This window comes from Carassius gibelio, chromosome A22, assembly GCF_023724105.1.
Source record: "Carassius gibelio isolate Cgi1373 ecotype wild population from Czech Republic chromosome A22, carGib1.2-hapl.c, whole genome shotgun sequence".
NCBI lineage: Eukaryota > Metazoa > Chordata > Actinopteri > Cypriniformes > Cyprinidae > Carassius > Carassius gibelio.
Window position 1 is genome coordinate 8,940,422 of NC_068392.1, and position 20,582 is coordinate 8,961,003.

The 20,582-nt window shown below is 36.8% G+C and overlaps 1 protein-coding gene across 5 annotated transcripts in view; it reads right to left on the minus strand.

Annotated features, from left to right (window-relative positions):
• Positions 1–866: 866 nt before the first annotated feature.
• Positions 867–20,582, minus strand: part of LOC127942756 (nuclear factor 1 A-type) — a 141,390-nt gene continuing 121,674 nt past the window's right edge. For all 5 annotated transcript variants that reach the window (XM_052538707.1, XM_052538709.1, XM_052538706.1 and 2 more), the window contains 4 exons: positions 17,891–18,069; positions 15,954–16,119; positions 15,636–15,727; positions 867–4,802 (listed from right to left, as the gene is read on the minus strand). In XM_052538707.1, the coding sequence (XP_052394667.1) occupies positions 4,788–4,802; positions 15,636–15,727; positions 15,954–16,119; positions 17,891–18,069 (452 nt within the window). In that variant the 3' untranslated portion in view covers positions 867–4,787. The remainder of the gene's footprint in view (positions 4,803–15,635; positions 15,728–15,953; positions 16,120–17,890; positions 18,070–20,582) is intronic.

Sequence of the window (20,582 nt, forward strand, 5' to 3'; positions counted from 1 at the left end):
CATATTGATTCACTTATTGTGTTTTTGGTTTTTTAGACTTTAAAATGTCTCACGATTGAATATTACCCTGATACAAGCCGTATATCTGCCTTAGACCATCCAATGCTTTGTTCCTGCCTCAAATGAATATAAGCGATATAACAAGAAGGCACACAAAAATGGGGATGTAAAAATAATAAAGGTCTGCGGGACCTTTATTCAACCCTGTTTCAGGACTAAATTGATGTTATTCTTCAAGGGAAAATGTCTAAGGGATTGTTCACCCAAAATTGAAAATTCGGTCATCTTTTATGAACAGTTTACATTAGCTATTGACTTCCATAGTATTTTTTTTTTCTATACTATGGAAGTCAATGGCTACCATCAACAATTTTTCCCCGTCAACAGAACAAAGAATCTCATACAAGTTTGGAACAATTTGATGACAATTTTCATTTTTGGCTGAACTCTAATTATTTATGTGAACAAAACAAGACAGCGTAACCTAAACCAAACTAAAAAGTGACAAAATGGGATGGGAAATTAAATTATTATTATTCTTTTTTTTGTAAAACAGGACATGCAGGTCTCAAAATGCCCTTATTTTTGAACATTGTCCATTTATCCTCAACAAAAGTCAAAGTTCTTCCCTTTTTTGAGTAATTGTATGTCTTTTCAGTATTTTAAACCACCATCAGGCGATCTTTGTGTGAGTTATGTGACATGAGGGCCTCGCTTTTACATGAAATGTAGAATCAAGTGAGGAATGGCTTTATCGACGGCCCATCGTGACTGACCTTCCCATCATTTAATGTTGCTCGAGTGTCTTTGTGTGCTGGTGGGCGGTGGAAGAAAGATGAAGAAGTTGAAAAGAAAAAAGAATCATGTTGCATATCAAGCGGTTTATTTTCCTGCATGGAATGGTGAACACAAAAAGATGCCTAGATGCATTTATAATAGGGGCATCCTTCGGCTGTCTATGTCATTGTCTTCTGCCTAAAACTAATTTTAAAATGCATAAAAACGTTCTCTTCTTACCAACATCCTCAGAATTATCTAGATTTAGCTTCATCAACACTGATGCAACAAATAACCTTCAAAACATACAGCATACTTGTAACAATCCATTTACAATGGGGTTTTCACCTCAGCATCCTACACTTTTCAAGTATAGGATTACTTCTATACCATCGAAAGAAGAAATAAGTCCTTAAATACATACAAAAAGGAAAGCAAAAAGCAACAAAAAAAGAAAGAAAAACAGGAAACAGGAAGTTTTCAACTTAAATCCAGTTCCCCAGAGGACAAACAAAACCAGTTCTATATTTGTGGCCTTAATACAAACAATCAGAAAATTCACAACGCTAGTTTTTCCTCATTTAATCAATGTTACAAAAGTCCTGCATTATAAAATAGGGCAGCTTTAAAATCAGTGTAATTAATAAAACTATACAATATACAAACATCAAATCTCCCATACTCGGGTGTGTCCGCCCTAACTCTCGTATCTAATCCATTCGGTTTGTTCGCTTCTCCTGCATCTTCTCCAATGTTGTACCAAAAAACTTAATTACACACACAACACGAGAACAAAACAGACTGCCCAAACTATTGCTTAAAATTATTTTTCTCTTTTTTTTCTTTCTTTAAAAAGGGTGCAATTTTGTCATTATCTTACACACACAGCCAATCTCGCTGATTAGATGCCAGGCTGCTCTAAACAAGGTCTCTGTGACAAAAAAATATCCGTGCAATCATGTTTCCCTTCGCACTTTTAAGTCCTGGAAGCTTTTTCTTCTGTATTTTTCTTCTAAATTATCACAATTGTCATTTTTTTATATTTAGTGCAGACGATTAAGAAAGTAATGCCCAACTCATTTATAAAGGGTAGGCAAGAACAATGACAAAAATAAAAATAAAAATAATAAAAACACACACACACACACACACAAGTGTAACTACTAAACCATCACATCATATGTCTGGGAAATTCGTCCCCATAATTTTTTTTTTCTTATATGATATATGCAATAGAAAATAAACAGGTAAACAATTAATATAACATGGAACTTTGTCAAAATGTACAAAAACTGGGCTTATTTTTGTGTCCTGGACGTGTTCGCTTTTGCGTGTTTATGATTGAAAGGAAGTTTCCTTGTTTTTAAGGCTTGATTATGACCGAAAAACACAAAATATACGGAAACATTGATAACTGGTTGCGTGAAACCCAAGTGAGGCTGATCAATGGCGTTTTTTTTTTCGTGTCGTGTGCATGAAAAACACACTGACGTTCAGCCACTTGACCTGTCAAGTGCTCACTTTGGTCATAAAAAAATATATAAAAAATGAAGAAAAAACAAATCTACATGAGTGCAAGCAAGTATTGCATATTAATCTCATTATTATCATTATTCGTCTCTGGGAACGGAAAAAAAGGAAGACTGAAAAGAAAAAGTAGTCGTCATTTTAGAAATTGCAGCAACATCCATAAACATCAATATACTACTGATAAATCCGGGAAAAAGGGCTTGATGACATAAAAACCTTCATATTATACTTTTTCTGAAGTGCAAACCATGGGATTTTTGAAGCAATGGATAACTGAAAGTGGCGATATGTAGTTAAATGGAGAGCAACACTGTGTATTATCAATTAACACCAATTTCACACCCTCCAAATTGACTACATGTGGAAGGTGGGGTAAAAAAAAGTCTCCACATTGCAGCTTGTGCAATAACTCAGAACTAGACCATCACTCAAGGCACATCGATGTGGAATTGTTCGTGCAGTTTGAAAGGGACGATGAAGTGTGTACATATGAAAATGATTGTTCTGATGGGAATTAAGGAGGAAGGGAGACTTTATAGAAATGACGACAAGCTAAGAAGAGTCAGAGAGATGTTTAGCTGGTTGATTGTGAGAACAGCAGTAAAAATACCCTTTTGTTTGACCAAACAAATACTTGATCGGCAAGTGCCCGATGTTGGGATTACAATATTTTTCACACTACTTTAACTCTACGTAATCTATGTAAAAATTTGTCACTAACACTAGAACATGCAGATTATTTTCTTTAATTAAAAAAAAAAAACTTTACTGAGCTTTGTTCGACGGTGGATGAGACTGTAAGTGTATATATTTATATATATATATGTTTCGTACAGGAAACAAACGAAAACGTAAACTCAAAAAAAAAAAAAAAGCAACAAAAATTGCATGCGAGAGAAGCTGGATGCATTTTTTGATCTTCACATTTTTGCGCGACACTTTCATAAGTGCCTACAAGGAAGTTAGTTCAGTATTTCGCCTTTCATGTTCAAACAAATTTAAACAGTCAATATTTACTTTCATGATTTCGCAAATTACTTTTTTTCTTACAGTATGTATTTCAGTATGTGCTCGGTTAAATCAAAATAACTGCTGTAGCATTTTGAAAACTAAATTGATTGTTTAAACGTTGAAATTTCTTAAAGGGATATTTGTTCTACAATGCTAACAAAAGATGAACAAACAAACACATTAAAAACAACAACAGAAAAATCAATTACAGCTCCCCTTATTTCTCACAAGGCTATTTGTTCTAATTTTCTCTTTACGTGTTTTTTTTTCTTTTTTGTACCCCGATATTTTAGAGTCCTGGAGGTGTGAATGGACTAGGAAGAAATATATATATATATATATATATATATATATATTCATATATATATTTATATATACTTTTCAACAATCGCTTTAACAATCTAGCTTACAAAGATATTTAACAATCCAACATCTACCCAACAAAATTGCACTTTCCTCAATTCAGTATTCACGGTTAACCTTTTCTTGAAGTTTATGGAAGATTGAACCTTTACTAGGCCCTTGGCCTGCGACAGACCTTCTGCTGGGGTTTAGTAGAATCGCGATATTTTTTGTACGAAAAACACAAAATATGAACATGCCTCCAAGTGGGGAGATCTCCCGTTAGCATACCGTAAAATGACCTGATATCAAACATCATCGTTCATGACTTCATCGCTTGCCCCAAAATGACACAAAACAACTGAAAAAAATTGGGTTGGGTTAAGTCCTTGACAGTTCTTGATCTGACATGGTGTTGATGGTGGTGGTGGTGATGATAGTGTAAGGGGGAGGAAATGGTCCTGGCCAGAAGACGCAATAGAGATTTTAGCTGGTGGCATATCTGATCCAAGCGAAACCTCCAACATTCACCGATAAGGAAACCGGATTGATCCGTCAAAACACGAGTGATTGAAAGGCAGAGCTCCGACCTCCAGGTGGTTGTGGGTTTGCGACCCTTGGCCATAGACTGTGTTGGAAACGCCTTAGAATTCAGTTTAAGACCACAGGCACAAATGCGGGAAGCTCTTTGATTGCGTCATGTTACGTTTTCCTCATCTATCTGTGAGGGTGAACCAAAAAAAACAAAAAAACAAACAAACAAACAAACAAACAAAACAAAAACGTGCACATTTCCGAAAAAACAAAGCTCTTCATTATTTTTCCGAGCTCCACCCTCAGAAGAGCTGGACAGCTACTATATATGAATATAGGCATGTAAACCATACATATGGAAGAATACATATGGACTATATAGATATATAGTAAGTGGGTGTAAGCGCGTTGATTCGGTTCCTCTTGTTCCAGGGCTTGGCGGGGTTCTGCTGGAGCCATGCTGTGGGTCTGTACTGGGGCAGCAAGTGGCTTCTCTCTGTTCAGACTGGTGTACATGTTTGCGGGTCGTACTCAGGGGAGACAGAGGGGGTGGTCATGTGACCTCGGGAGCGTCCGGTCCGTGTCGGGAGTCTTTAGCCCAGGTACCACTGCAACGAGACAGAGAAGAACAGATCGGTGAGGTTTGATGTGCAACTTCAATGATTTCCACTAACAATAAGTATCATCAGCAGTGTGTGAACTATATGATAACTTTCAAGTCTTAAGCTGATTAATATAGTTCATTTTGGGTATCAATCGGAGTCTTAAAAATCATTATAAATAAAAAAATTTACTACACTACTGTTAAAAAGTTTGGTGTCACCTTTATTTTTTTATTTTTTAAAGAAATTAAATTTTTTCAGCAAGGATGCATAACATTTACAAAGAGTGACAGTAAAAACAGTTATATTTCAAATAAATGCTTCTTTTTTTACCTTTCTGTTTTTTTTTAAGAATCTTATAAATGTAGGCTATCAATTTCCACAAAACTATGAAGCATCATTGATAATAAAAATATTTTTTTCTTCAGCAGCAGATCTGCAAATTAGAATGATTTCTGAAGGATCATGTGACACTGAAGACGCTGATAAATTTATAATATATTAATTGCATTTTAATATTTATGTATTTTATTATATATTCCATTGTATAATTTTCTCATTTGTATTTATTAAAGTTCATTTGGGATATAACTGCAATATGTAAAGCTATAATAATCTTACTTTTTACCTTAATTAACATATTCCTGATGTTACTGTGCAAGATTCATCAGTGCATGTTAATTAAAAAATATCTGTTTTATCATCAAAATGTATTCTCAACCCGTCCTCTCCAACCACCTGTCACCTGTTCTTGTCTAGCTAAATATACACATTAAAAAAAAAGGGACTGCAGTTTCATGTCAATTTAGAACCCCAATTCTTTTGTTTTTACCTTCTTTGTTAGGTTTAAGTCTTGGTATAACCCCAAGACCTGTAATTCATTCAGTATCTGTATTATAATGGCAAAAAGAAGAGCGTAAACTACTTGTTTTCTTATTGGATCACTTATGTATCAGTGTGGTGAGGTCTTAAGACGGTGCTTGACTCTGTGAGGGCTCAGCTCAACAACACTGTCTCTTTTCCTGTTCCTGTCCATCTGTTCCTCGTCTCTGAATGCCTTTGCAGCGCACGGCTGTCTGTGCACCCCTGTAATCCTTCAGTGAAATGGGCTTATTGATTGCTGTGCTCCATTGTTCACGTTTCCAGCAAGTGAGCAAGTGTCGTTCGGTTCTCGCCCACTTTTTCACTCCGTCCTCCCCTCCCCTTTCCAACTTCCCTCCTCCCACCAAGTTCAAGTTCATCCTGGTGTTACATCATGTCTGGTTGCCAGGGACAACCAGACAGCCGTATACGTGACTATCATTAGCAAGGCCCTTATCCCTCTTTCTTTCTTTCTCTCCCTCTCTGATCCCTCTTTCCCTGTTCTCTTTCTGGCTGGCGCTCTGTCCGAGTGATGCGATGCGATCCACCCCGTCCCGTCCCATCCAGCCAATGCTGCAAATACACACGCTATTGATTCACAGTGTTCAGGGATTCGCTCGCTCCTCCCACCGCTCAGCTCATCATGCGTGCATGCTGTCCACCAATCAGCAGCCATGATTAATTAAGCCCAGAGTTTTCAGCCAATCAGAATAAAGCGCTGAAGGACTGCCTTCTAATTACAAAGCAAGCCTGCGCACCAAGTCACAATTTATGATTTTCTGTCATTATTGCACGTTTTACATAACTAATTGCAAACTGTTATTCAGTTAAGATCGGTTTCCTGCCAGACCGTGTGTATAATACATTAATGCACTAAATAGACGGACTGACAGTATATAAAGTGCATCTTTTGTTATATAAAAAGTTATTTATAAAGATATATATGTAAATATAATTTAATCATTTGGATTTCTAATGTTTTAATGCATTTTACATGCACACTTATATTTGTTATATAATAACTTATAATATATACATATGACTCCAAAAATATGTGAATATTATTCATTTAAAATAATTACATGCATTTTTTATATTTTAAAGTATTATATAAAAACTTCATAAAAAGTGAAATTTTTCTTATATCACCCATACAATATGATGCATTACAGTACAGATATATGTGAATACTATTAAATAGTTTTCAATAATTATATGCATTTTGAATATTTTCATAATGCATAATATTCACACAACTTCGGGCCTATGAGATTTTTGATTGAATATTATATACCATACATCCAAAGACACTATATAAAATCTAGAAAGAAATTGTAAAATATTCAAAAGACAAAGATATTGCAATGTCTCATAATTGTTTATAATCATAATTATGCTCTCGTACATGCATTAATGTATTAAACATGTGTGTGTGTACTTGTTACATATTATTTCTTAGCAAATATGATTACTAATAATGTGTATTAGTAATGAATGCATAAATAGTTCATTAAATATACTGTCTAGGCTTCACAAAAGGCTAATTTGGAAAAATCTATAATGTAGTTAAGAAGAATGAAATGGTTGGTGAGATTGAGTGGCTTCTATCAGGTTGGAAATGTCCTAGACATCGGAGTGGAAGGCTGTAGCTTAGGCTCGTTTAAATTCTATTGCTCGCCGCAAGTGCAGCGGAGAAACTGGAAGGTTAGTTTTTAATCAATAGAAGTTGCTGACTCTGGACTTCTGCGCTCCGGTGCAGTGCAGCTTCCTTGTGTCTTTGTCTATCGGTTCGACCGCTCTGAAACTTTTCCTCCCCTTCCCCGCCTCCCCTCTCTCCCTCCCTCTCCTGTCCTAAGAAGACTTTTGGAGACGGCGTTTAGTGCTCAGAGAGCAGGAGCGTGTTGGGTTCTCTCGATACTCCCTGTAACTTTGTGGACAGTGGGCTTATGTTACAGCACAGAGGCTGAGCTGACAGCTATGATTTAGTCTGCAGATACGCAGCACGCAGGAGCACAGAGGGGAACCAGACAGACGGACAGTAAAACGTTTGAAATTACAACCTGTCATTCTTGCATTTGCAACACGGGCGGCCTTTCAGAACCAGAACAAATGCAGCTAAATAAAGAAAAAACTATCTTGTATGAATCAATTAGAAACTATATTTTGACACATTCTGTGGAATATCAGAGGTGTTTGCTAGAGATCAGCTAATTTTTCATTTTTCATGATCGACTGATAACCAATAACCAATATGCAAAAACAAATTAATTAATGCTTGATTTCTGACACAATACACAAAGCTAAACAAGACTACTATAATAAAAGTACAAATTCTAAATATGATCAATAATTAATTAATTAACAGTAAAAATAATAAATTAATGCATTAAAATAGGTATTTAATAATAGAATACAACAAACATACATTGTGAATAGTATCAATATTGTAATAGTAAAAAAAAATAAAAAAAGTATAAATAATATTTATATAATTATAATTATTTTATTAAATTATTTAAAAAAATTATAAATAATAAAAAACAATATAAATTAAACAACTGACTATAACAAACATTAACTATGAATATTATTATTATTATTACTATTATTAAGTAGTAGTAATAATAATAATAACATAAACAATTTGAATAATTTATGTAAACACATTAAAATATTTAAACAGTAAACTACAATACAAATGAATCATAATGATAATGATTATTATTATTATTATCTTTATATTTTATTATTAATAACAATATTAATAATTTACAAGTAGAAAACATCAAATATTTAAGCAATCAATAAAATGCACTTTGAATATAATAATAAATCAGTAAAATCTTTAAATCATTCTGAAAACTTTAAGCAAACATATTAAAATATTAGGACTAAAACATCAAGTGTAACTATATTTTTATAATATTTATTTATAATTTAATAATAACAAAAACATTAATTTATATATAAAATACTTAATATATTATGTATTCCATATATTTAATATATAATGCTTTTTTGCATTTTTAAATATTTTTATTAAATCATTTATATATATATATACCGTAAACGGGTCTTAATACATAGCAGAAAAAAACACCCAATCTGGCAACACCAGCCACCAGTGTCACACCGCCATCCGCCGCATGTGTGACGCGTCATCAAAAAAAAAAAAAGGCATGGAGGCGACAGCAGCATGTAGCAAGAAGACGTATCATCATTTAAAAGAATTTTATAATGTTAATGACAAGGTCGGTGAGAATGGGAGACAAAGCATTAAAGCAACAAGGGGGAAATGCTGTCCCCTCAATGCTAATGTAAACCCTGGTTGGATAAGGATTCAAAATTGGATATGAAGATGAAATCTGACGCATAGCTTCATTGTTAAAATTTATAAAATAATTGCTGTCTGTGATTCTATATGGGCTGTGGCAATAATTTTGAAAAATAATAGCTCGCAGCAACATATGGAAAAAAAGAACTATTTTTGGAACTGTGTGAACTTAGTTCAAAATTTTGTAGTTTGAACTATGAACTGAACTAGTTCATTTTAAAATTTGTGAACTCAACTTTGAACTAGTTCATGTAGAAAGTGAACTTTCCCAACACTGAATGCATTGTACATAATCGACCAATCGTGGCACGTGAGAAGGTTGGATCTACAAAGAATGGTCAAAGTGATGCAAATGCATGTACAGATTAGATGTGTTCGTTGGTTCGTTCGACTTGAAGCGGTACTGCGCAAATCGATCTGTGTTCAACGTCAAAGTAACGTGAGAGCGATTTCGAAAGCATAAGGAGCGTCTGCTTGCTATAGCTCTCACAGATGTCTTATATTACATATTATAAGTAAATATTATTATTAAATTGTACTTTCACTGTCACTTAAATACATATTATTATTATTTTTATACAGTAAATATTTATATTGTTGTAAATATTAAATTGTAATATTAATTAGACATCTGTTTGGTTTGCACACACATGTATAAAATAAAAATATCACATTTATTTTTTGTAAAGAATAAATAAAATTTACTTATTTTAAAATATAAAACTATTAAAATGAATAAACATTATATATATAAATTGTAAATTATTGTGTGAGAATTCACAGCAGTTTTGCTATATATATATATATATATATATATATATATATATATATATATATATATATATGTGTGTGTGTGTGTGTGTGTGTGTGTGTGTGTGTGTGTGTGTGTGTATAGAGAGATGGATGGATAGAGTATTGAGTGACTTTTTAATCACTGAAGCAATCGGTCCTAACATGCTTATTCGCTAAAATGAATCGGATCTCTCGGCGTGAGTGGGCTTGGTTTTAAAAGACGTACGTCAGCGTTTGTAATTGATGGATAGATAGCTATAGTCTACCCATCAATAGCCTTAGTGTCCTGTTTGAAAGCCTTCAAGGTGAAAGCTGTATTAATGTAGTGAAAGGAGAGGGGCGGAGGGGAAGGAACCTCATGCAAATAACACACACCAAACACACATTGCAGCACATCTGCTAGAGCGATACAAGGTAAGACACGCAGAAATAGACTTCAGAGAGAGGAAAAGGAAGGAGAAAGGAAATGAAATGCAACGGTAACGGTTAATAGACTGAGAGACAGATTGAAACTCAGTTAAAGGGATAAGTTAACCAAAAATAAAAATGCTGATTTATTCAATCTCATGCCATTCCAAACCTGTACAAAAGACAGTTTTTAACACTACAATGAACAACGAATGGGGACTGAAGTTTGCACACTTCACAAAGGAACTATAAAAGAATCATGAAAGTGATCCATATGACTCATGTGATATATTTAAAAATATATGAATTCATTCATGAGAACAGTACAGTACAAATGAATGGATAATTCTTTTAAAACAGATCTTTAGACTGAATCAGTTGATTCAGTTCACAAAACTAGTCTGAATAATTTGTAAACAAGTCATTCTTTTGAAGTGGATGATTTTAGTGAATCAGTTGGTGCAGTTCATAAACTAAATGATTTTAAAAACAAACAGCTGATAATATACACATACATATTCATATATCTAACACCTATTAGGAAGAATTAACAATATTTTTTGTAAATATTTCATTTTAATAATTTGTTCTCAAAACTGGTCTGAATGACTTGTGAACAAACCAACTTTTTGAAACTGATTTTTTTTATTGAATCAGTTGATTCAGTTGACTAAACTAGTAAATGATTAGTTTATGAATTGGACTCACCAGCTCACTTGAGTGGAAGAGTATCAGTGAATAACAACCTGATTTTTTTTCACAAATGTATCGTTAAATCTTCAGAAAACTTGGAACACAACAGATGAGTAGAATCGACCACTTTTACGAAAGCCTCGATCCTCATTCATCCACACGGAAGTAGCACATTCTTCAAAATATCTCTTTTAAATCATACAAGTTTGCAACGACATGCCAGGATTTTTCCAGTTAAAACCAAGTGGGAGTTAAACAAGTTGGGGCGATTGCATAGAGGAATGAGAAATGCAAGAAAGTGAGGTGGTAGAGATTAAAGAAGAACGATCCGAAGAGATAGAAGAGAAATGGGGGGCTGGGAATCTTGGTCTGGTCCTTTAACTGGCAGTCAATGGCAGGAGTAATCTCATCAGGACGGAGGAGTGCTGAGTCAGCAGCAGCACTAAAGTGCCTGAGGATGAGTGTCATCTCAGAGGAATTCAGCCTCATGTAATGCAAACCAGCCAGAGCCTGGAGAGCAGTGCTTATAAAAGCCATCTCAAACCCAAACTGCCCAGCCACGTGTTACAGCTCCCTGTGGGACCCCGCAGACATTTACTACATTATTTATTTACATTTTGCCATCAGATGCTACGGAGGAAAAAGAAAACGGAGTGCGACAGTCCATTAGATGACCCCAAACAAACAGCTCACACCTGAGGGGGATATAAACATATTCATGTTGTTTATTATTAGAGCGGCAGCGGCGGAGGAGTGGCGGTGTTCGCAGGTGTGAGGGAAACGGTTGCTCTTCTTATCCCCGTTTCAGATTAGTGGAAGCGTGTATGTGCTCTGACAGAAACAGCAGCCTGTGATTTTCTGGGGTGTGACAAGGAGCATAGAGCTGAAATCAATCTTGGGTAATTAATTTGTGTGTCCCTCAGTCTGGCGCGCTGCCCTCTTCTGGCTTTGGGAGGAAACGCACGTGGGTGAAAATGAGTTTAAACAACACTATTAAGGAGGGATCACCTTCCCTGCAGGCTTTTGGGGTTTCTTTGTCTCTGGAATGAACATTTATTATGAATTAGAGTAATAATCGTCAGGCGTGTTTTGTGGGGACGTCTCCGCAGATGCTTAACTATGGCAAATTGACGTGGAGGACAAGAGTCAATTACTGATGTTATCTCTCCCGCATGCTAACGTTTATAGAAAACGAATAAAAGCCAAGGATTGCCGTCGTTCTCATCTACTGCCTGTGAGCGTGTGTGTGTGTATGTCACATTGCTGTGGCTATCTGTGCTCCCCATCACACTCAGTTCCTCCCAGCATGTTCTGATTAAAAATGCTGTTTATGAATCATTGCTTTATCTGCTCTGCTTCGGGACCGGGGTCAGGCTACAGTACTTAAATGCTGCGCAATTAAATGCAGATTATGGGCCTGTGCACGTGTGTTTGCAATTTTTGTGTGCTTTAATTGATCAGAATTTATTGATTTTGGTTTTTATATATATACATAATTGTAGAAAATGTATATAATATTATATATTACATAAAAACACTTATAATTTTTATTACTACAATATTTTTATATTAATAAAATATTAATCTAGTTATTTTATAAGAAATGTAATATTTACACATAATACCTTTAATGTGTATAGTAAATATGATATAACAAAATTATTTGTTATTTTTATTTTAAAAAGTAAAATTTTTCTAATATTATTTTATTTAATATTATTAAAATATTTATGTTATATACAATGTCATAATGCATATACAGTTTGTACACAATTATATATTGTACATAATGTGTAACGAATACACTCCATAAAATGCTTAATTTATAATGTATTTAATATAAAAACATATATATATATATATATATATATATATATATATATATATATATATATATATATATATATATATATATATATATACACACCCACACACACACACACACACACACATATATATATATATATATATGTATATATATATATATTTATACATATACATATATACACACATATACTTTTTTTGCTTTAGTGAAGTTGCCTTCTAAATCTATTTGGCAAAAAAATGGCCCTTCAGTATGAACAGGCACAACGCTTCTGCTCCTAAACCTGCGTCTGTATATCTCTGCATGTGGTGCCAACCTCTCCATCTGAGAGGGCGAGCGCCAACAGCTCCCATGACAGCAAACCCCTGAGGGCGCTGCCACCCTCCCACCACCCTGCTCTTTCATTCCCATCCCCTCCTCCCATGGCAGACCCCTCCATCATACTGTCCCGTCTCTCACTCTCTGCCTGGTTACCATGGCTAAGCCACTAGGAATGTTTACAGTTAGGGTCACATCATTCTCGTCTGCTCGTCACTTTCGCACTCTATTGTACCCCACCCCCAAAACACGCCGGCCACCGCGGGTAACTTTTGTCCTGTCCACCCCAGGGTGGTCCGCACCAGCTTATGAGGCCAATGAAATGGTGCGACCGAACCCTGCCGTGGGGTCACAGGCTCGTCAATATGGCCAGTCTGAAACTCATACAGTGCTTTAATATAAACTCACAGTCCAATCACTGTCTGGCTAGACAGAGCCTCAAAGAGTTCATTGACACAGTGGGTGACGGCACTCGGGAGACGTCTCTCGCAGCGGATCTAAGAGTTTCGCTACCCTCGCTTCTATACAACAATGCATAGCTTTTGAAAATCCTCATAGTTATTTAAAAACCAAGGTTATGGCCTAAACTTCAACTTCACACATATATTAATGATAAATGATAAAGGTGCTTTTTAAACAAGTACTGTATAATGAATTTAGCAAACAAGCACAGTGTTTTGCATTGCACCTGCTTGCAACAATTAAGGTGTTTGGAAGTCTGATTATTTGTTAATTTTCACATGAGCATCGTTTTAAGATGTTAAAACGAAGTGGCCTGAACATCAAATGAAAGAACAAACAAACAGAATAAAAGAAAACTGAAACAAAAGTGACTGTTTAAGAGTGTTACAAACTAAAACAGTATGATGAAAACAAAAAATATTTTCATTAACTTAAATAAAAATCAAAACTCAAGTTTAAAAAATAACAACAAACCTAAAATGCAAATATGTTTTAGAGTGTTAGGGAATAAAACAAAACCAAATATGAATTAAAAAAGAAATTATAATAATTTGTGCGTGTCTGTGTGTGTCTGTATACTATAAATACTATACTATACTATACTGATATTATTTAATATCCATAATTAAAAAATTATGTGCTTTTACCCCAAAATATATAGAGATTTATTAATACATTTTATTATATGATACAGTACAGCTATTTCTGACCTTTAAAAAATATTTTGTACCGAAATAAACAAAACAACAACAAAACATTTACAAAAAGTTTACAAAACAACAAAAACTGAAGGGCAATTATGTGTTCTGGACTACAAAATGAAAACTAAAAATTATAACTACTCATTTGTCAAACCCCTAAAAAGGCAACAAGCATAAGAACAGATAAAAAGCAGTAGCAATCTAGTATACACAAATAAATATACAAATAGAAAGACAGAACCTTAGCCACCAAATGAGCTCGAAAAAAAGGGAGGCAGAGAGGAAGAGGTGATAGAGAGAAGGACAGAGAGAGAGAGAGAGAGAGAGAGAGAGAGAGAAGGGAAGGGGAGGCAGAGGCGGCCAGGAGTAATAAATAAATACAAACAATAAATAATAACATCCCCCCGCTCCCCTCCCAGCTGGCCTGACAAACACCTGCCTCCATTCTACTGGGGGATGTGTGTCTTGCGGCCTGCGACACCGTCAATAAATCGATGGGAGGCTGCTGCAGGCCTCCAGACATATCTCACACACACACACACAATCTCTCTCTGATCCAATCCAGTTTTGAGTGTTTCTCTATGAGCGTGTTATCATCTCAGCTGTGTGTGTGTGTGTGTTGGTGTATTATAGCTGCATTTACAGAGGTAACTCGTGCTCTTTTTTGTCTGTTTGTGCGGGTGCAGGTGGCGGTACAGGCTGTATTTGTCATTGTAGATATGTGTGTGTGACGATTAAGGTTACAGGTGGCATTTCAGAGGCATTAGCATTTACACGACTGCAAAAAACAAACACAAGTTCATTTACATTAACAGGGTGATCCTGATGTCCATTTATGAATATGTTAACTGTAGCTGTTGAGCGATATGAGATTTAAATGACTCATGCACAGCTTGATAACTACAGGCTAGTTTAAAATATCTATAAGGGATGGTAAGATTCAACGATTTGCATTGTTGCATGGGCCTGGAAGTTTAAAACTAATCGTGCATTGTATACAAGTTCGCATTTGTATCAACATAGAACTGACTCATTGTTTATGCTTGAGTAAATGTTGAATAAATGTTGAATACACATTGCGTAAATGTTCCTTTAAAATGATAGGCTTGTTTTATCAGCTATTGGCTGATGCTGACAACCTCAAAATGACCAAATGTTGTAACAGCAAAGTCAAATTATAAACTGTACTATATGACAACTAATTTGTAGCATGAAAGTGATTGTACATGTGTGCGGGGGGTATCAATCAAGGTTACGGCCACAGTGCCATTTAATCCGAGTCTGAACATGCCAATTACACACAATAAATCAGCTATGAGCTCTCACAGCGAGCGAGGGAGTTATGTGTGCTGGCATAAAAGTGCTGAAAAAGCCTATTATGACAAGAAAACAAGCACTCTTGATGGACTTTCAGGGATTCGGTGGATCTGTGCATGTGTACTCACCTGAGGCTGCTGAGGGATATTTACAAAGCTGGGGTCTCTGGGGCCCACGCTGACAAAGCGCTGAGCGGGAGACGTGCTGGGCGTGGAGTAGGCTGAGGGTGAATTAAACACACACACACACACACACAATGAATATCAATATTGTATCGGGAGCAGTACAGCTGTTAAGAGGAAGGCTTGATACGGACACTGCGCACGTTTCATTATGAAAAACACTGAAGATAAGCTTACACATGCTTGGGAAACCCAAGACACTCTACGTTCAGGATCAAGTGTTAAGTGTGTGTGTGATGGAAGGTGATGGGCCGAAGTACTCACTTGGCGAGGTGGGGGAGTTGCCGCCTCCCTCTGTGGAGGTGGAGGGAGGTTTGGAGTCTGGCACGGGCAGGGGCACGGGTCGCGCCATCGGGGGAGGTGGAGGAGGTGGCAACATGGGAGTGGGCAGGAACGGGTTGTGCACCTTCCCCTGACTGCTCCCATTGGGCTGGATAAAAAATAGGACATAAAAAAACATGAAAACACGCTCAACTTCCAGACACGCACGACTAACAGGCACAACAGAGGTATCATACACATGCACGTCAGTAGAATGTGCTCAGAACTTTTTCGCTACTACTAGTCGTGAATAATTATGCTGCTGTGCGCACTTCACGGTTCATTATCTATGACCCAAACCACTCGCTGTCTCTCCTCCGGCTTTCAGAGGCTAGAGTTAGCTTAAATTTTTTTTCGCAATTACACTTAACGTATTATTTAGGTAGCTAGAGAGAAACATTTGAGCTAACTTCAGATAATTTAAAGGTCCCATGACATGGATTATTTCCTTTTCTTTAAATGCTTTTTAATGTTTCCTTAGGTGTATTTATATTGTTAGTATGATTTTTACATTTAAAATTTTGAAATAAAAAGCATTTTTAGATCTTGACATTAGCCCTCTGGCTTGAATGCTCTGTTTGAAGGGACGTGTCTGCTGTGAGACTCCGAGTAAACCAAAACTGTTGTGTTTGGCTGACATCGTTGCATTCGAAATACATATTACATGTGAAAGCCCTCTCAAATATATATATATATATATATTTTACTATTACAGCTGTCGAGATTAACGAATCGTGGAAGTGTTGATTATATAATTATTTTTTCGATCTTTTCCCATCACATGAAAGGCTGCAGTGATGAGCACTGAGTAGACAGAGTCTGTTTATCGCGTGGATGCAGTGATCTCGTCATTATTGCAACACGTTTTCTCTCACAAAATGCTTTCACCACAGCTAACAGCAAATACATGAATACAGTAAGAGCTCCGTTGTGCAGCATAACAGCGTCATTCATTGTAACGGCAGTTTGGGCAAGTGTGCAGATATACTCGCGATGTGTAACAGCTCCGGAAAAAAAGCGAGCGTTCTTTGATCACTCTCTGTAGTTAAATCACAATTTAAATAACAGATTTGTTTCATGCTACTAAGAGAAACAACGTGAAGTTGATCGTTTAGTCACTGGCTTGATTCACTGATGCATAAACAGTATTAAACGATTTAGAAAGAAAGTCTGTGTGAACTTGAATTATTAGCTACACATCAGAAATCACTGATCACAGATCAGGCATTAATGAACACTGTTACTCACTGTTTGTGCCGGTGCCGTCGAATCCGTATCGTAAAAGTCTGTTTGAAACGCCTGTGCTGACATTGCGACTGAATTATATGTAAATATTTGGGCGGGCAAAGCAGAGAAAGGGGAGGTAACAATTCTCGTTACAACGTCACAACGAGGAGATTCAAGATCAGCCTGATTGAGCTTCCATTTTCTCAAAGGCAGAGAAAGATAGAAAAATCTCAATTTACACCGATTCAAATTTCTAGAAACTTGGGGACCATATACAGGCTAGGGGAACTCATATTAATGTTAAAAAACCTCAGAAAGTGAAATTTTCATGTCATAGGACCTTTAAGATACTAGATGCCACCTGCCATTAAAGATATTGGGGGGGGGGGGGGGGACTAACCAAAGAAGATAAAAGTTTTCGCTAATTCCTGCAATAGTGCCCCTTGTGGCAGCGTTGAGAATGCGAGTTGCGATAATCGAGAATACAAGGTGATGTAGTTAGGGTATAAGTGCTAATCTTGTATAGCATCCTTCTATTCATCCACAAATATTCAAAAGTTACTACAAACAAGACAATCTAGCCAACTAGGTGTCTATATGGATACAAAACATGTCGAGGAAGTGTGTAATTTATGTACAAAAATGCTCCTTACATTAAGGAAGCCCACCTGACCACCTTGCTGACCACTGTCAGGACAGACAAGTTGGACAAACTCCTTGAGTGATTCCTGGGGGTGGTAGCGGATGGCATGGTGGGAGAAGTACGAGCCAGGCTGCTGGATGATTGGCGATGTCGGGAAATGAAGACTTGACGGCGTGGCGTGAGGACTCGCTGCAAAGAGACAAACAGAGGGGCTCGGTCAGAAAACAATAGAGGGAGAGAAAGGATGGAGAAAAAGGACTGCATGAAGAAAGAATGTGGATGTTGTGGTGGGTTTGTGCTTGGTTAGATTGCTCATGCAGATGGGGATGTACACACAAAGGTGAAGTGTGTTTTATGGGCTTATTGGTTCAAAATAGTCACACACACACTCACAAAGTGACAGAGGGACTATATTGAGAGTGGACACCATATTTGATTTAATATAAATGAAAATAAGGCTATGATGGACAGAATATCTAAGTTACTGAAGAACAGCAGTGGAGCAACGACTTTAATTGTAAAGATGAAAGCATTCCTTTGGGTTTCTCAGAAATTAAGTCATACAGGTTTGAGGTGACATGAGGGTGAGAAGATAAAGATGTTTCAGCTGTTTTTTCTCCATGTAATGAAAGTCAATGGGATCCAAAACAACAACACTGTAACAAAATGAGAGCAACACAGACTTCAGTTGTAGGGACGCAAGGTTTCTTTTGGGTTTCTCAGAAAGTACATCATACAGGTTTCGAACAATGTGTGGTGGGTGAGTAAATATTAATAACGGGCACTTTGCCTATTTCTGGGGCCCTGAGAAGCAGAGGTCATCACAGTTGTGTAAACTTCTATAGTGGTGCGCAGAAACCACAACAAATAAATATATTTTGTGTGTTCCCATTTGCACCAATAGCAAAAATATTGAGAAATCAAGTTGGTCCCTCGGCTGTCACATTAGAAATATCTGCTAGAGCAGTGTTAACCAGTTTTCTGTAATTGAATCTCATAAAAAACAAAGCATGGTGTGTGAGTTAAATGTTACACATAAAAACGTGATAGATTTACAATGTTAATAACTGTGGAAACGCTTCACACATCACAATCTGGGAAAAGGTTTCATGATCAAATACACATTTTCTGAATGAATTTTATTCTTTAAAGACACTCCGCCATATCACACAGGCTGCTCTTTCATCCCACACGGTCTTGTCGCTGTTCAAATCAAATTAAAAAACGCAACTACTCCAACTCAGAAGGTCTGTGACAGCGCACACTCACACACAATGCGTGCACCTGTTCGTAACAATGGAGATGCACCGCAACGACCAGCTGTTCAGTCAACAACACTTAAAAAACCGTACGAGCACCGTCAGAGAACATAAGAGCGTGGTACTTAGTAACATAACGAGCGCCAGAACCTTCTTTCATCTAGTATCATTACAACCGATGTGACTAATAAAATGTCTCGGTGACGCATCGGTCCTCTGCTTTCTCGCACCTTGCTGGCAGGTCTTCGGGACTTACAGTCCTTTAATGGATCGAACCTTATCAAGTATTTAATTGTAACCGGCACAATCTAATTAGGGGGCTCTTAATAGAGGTAATATTCGGTTATTGGTTATTAGTATAATGCCTGGGATGTGCGGCAGCACGGGGTCTTTAAGCCGTGATGTATCGCAGTGGAGTTAATAAGACTCCGCACTCACCCTCTCCAATCTCTCGCTCTCTTTCAGGAGAGATGGTAAGCTGATACTACATAAACATTGTTAAAACCACAGCCCCCTGCTGCAGTAATTCACTTAGCTCTGGCCTTGATTTATGGCTCTGTCAATAGAGGGTGACTGGAAACTCTGGATGCTGGGGCTGCGATGTAGCCATTGTATTTACAGTAATAATGGAATGGATGTCTCCCTCTTGCTCTTCTTTTGGTGTCGTTCTCCGTCTTATCTTTCTCCCGGCGCCGTCTTTTCACGGCCCGACTCTTTCTGTTTGGGGTAGGACGCAAACTTTTATGAAGGAGATGTGAAGACAGGCATGCGGTGTCTTTACTGTCCCTGGTGGATTGAGACACAACCTTTACAAAGCCGAGCCCGGATTTGAGTGGAAGACGCTCTCGTACTTAGCACAAATGCTAACAAACAAACAAACAAACAAACACACATTCAGAACCAGCATATACACAAAAACTGCTAGTCAGGTCACAGACAAGCAATCTTGACTGAATAAGTTTGAATATTTGATTTAGTTTTCATCAAACGAAATGTTATTTTTGTTGACTAGAAGCAGAGTAAAACGCACTAAATTTAATTAATTAATGATTTAATGAAATTTAAATGATATTTTCCTAAAAAGATAAACTCTGTTCACATTAGCGCAGCACATACAGCACATACAGCCAGAGCAGACTTTGGAAACCCACTGGCCCAGAGATGGCATTAAACGGCCTTTTCCATGAAATTCACGGCTGCTAGCTGCAATCCAAGAGCTGACTTAATGAAACACTTGAGCAGCATATGGTTTCTGCTCCGTTATCCTAAGAAGTGGATCCAACTGGCATCGCTGCCTCTATCTGGAGGCAACATGTTGAGACTGGACCGCTTTCATGACGTTTCTCCTCGCCAAACAAAACGGTTTTTCAAATGTCGTCAATCATTCGCCCTCGCGAAGACAAACGCTTACCTGTTCTGCCTTTAAATCATGACGGAGTCGGT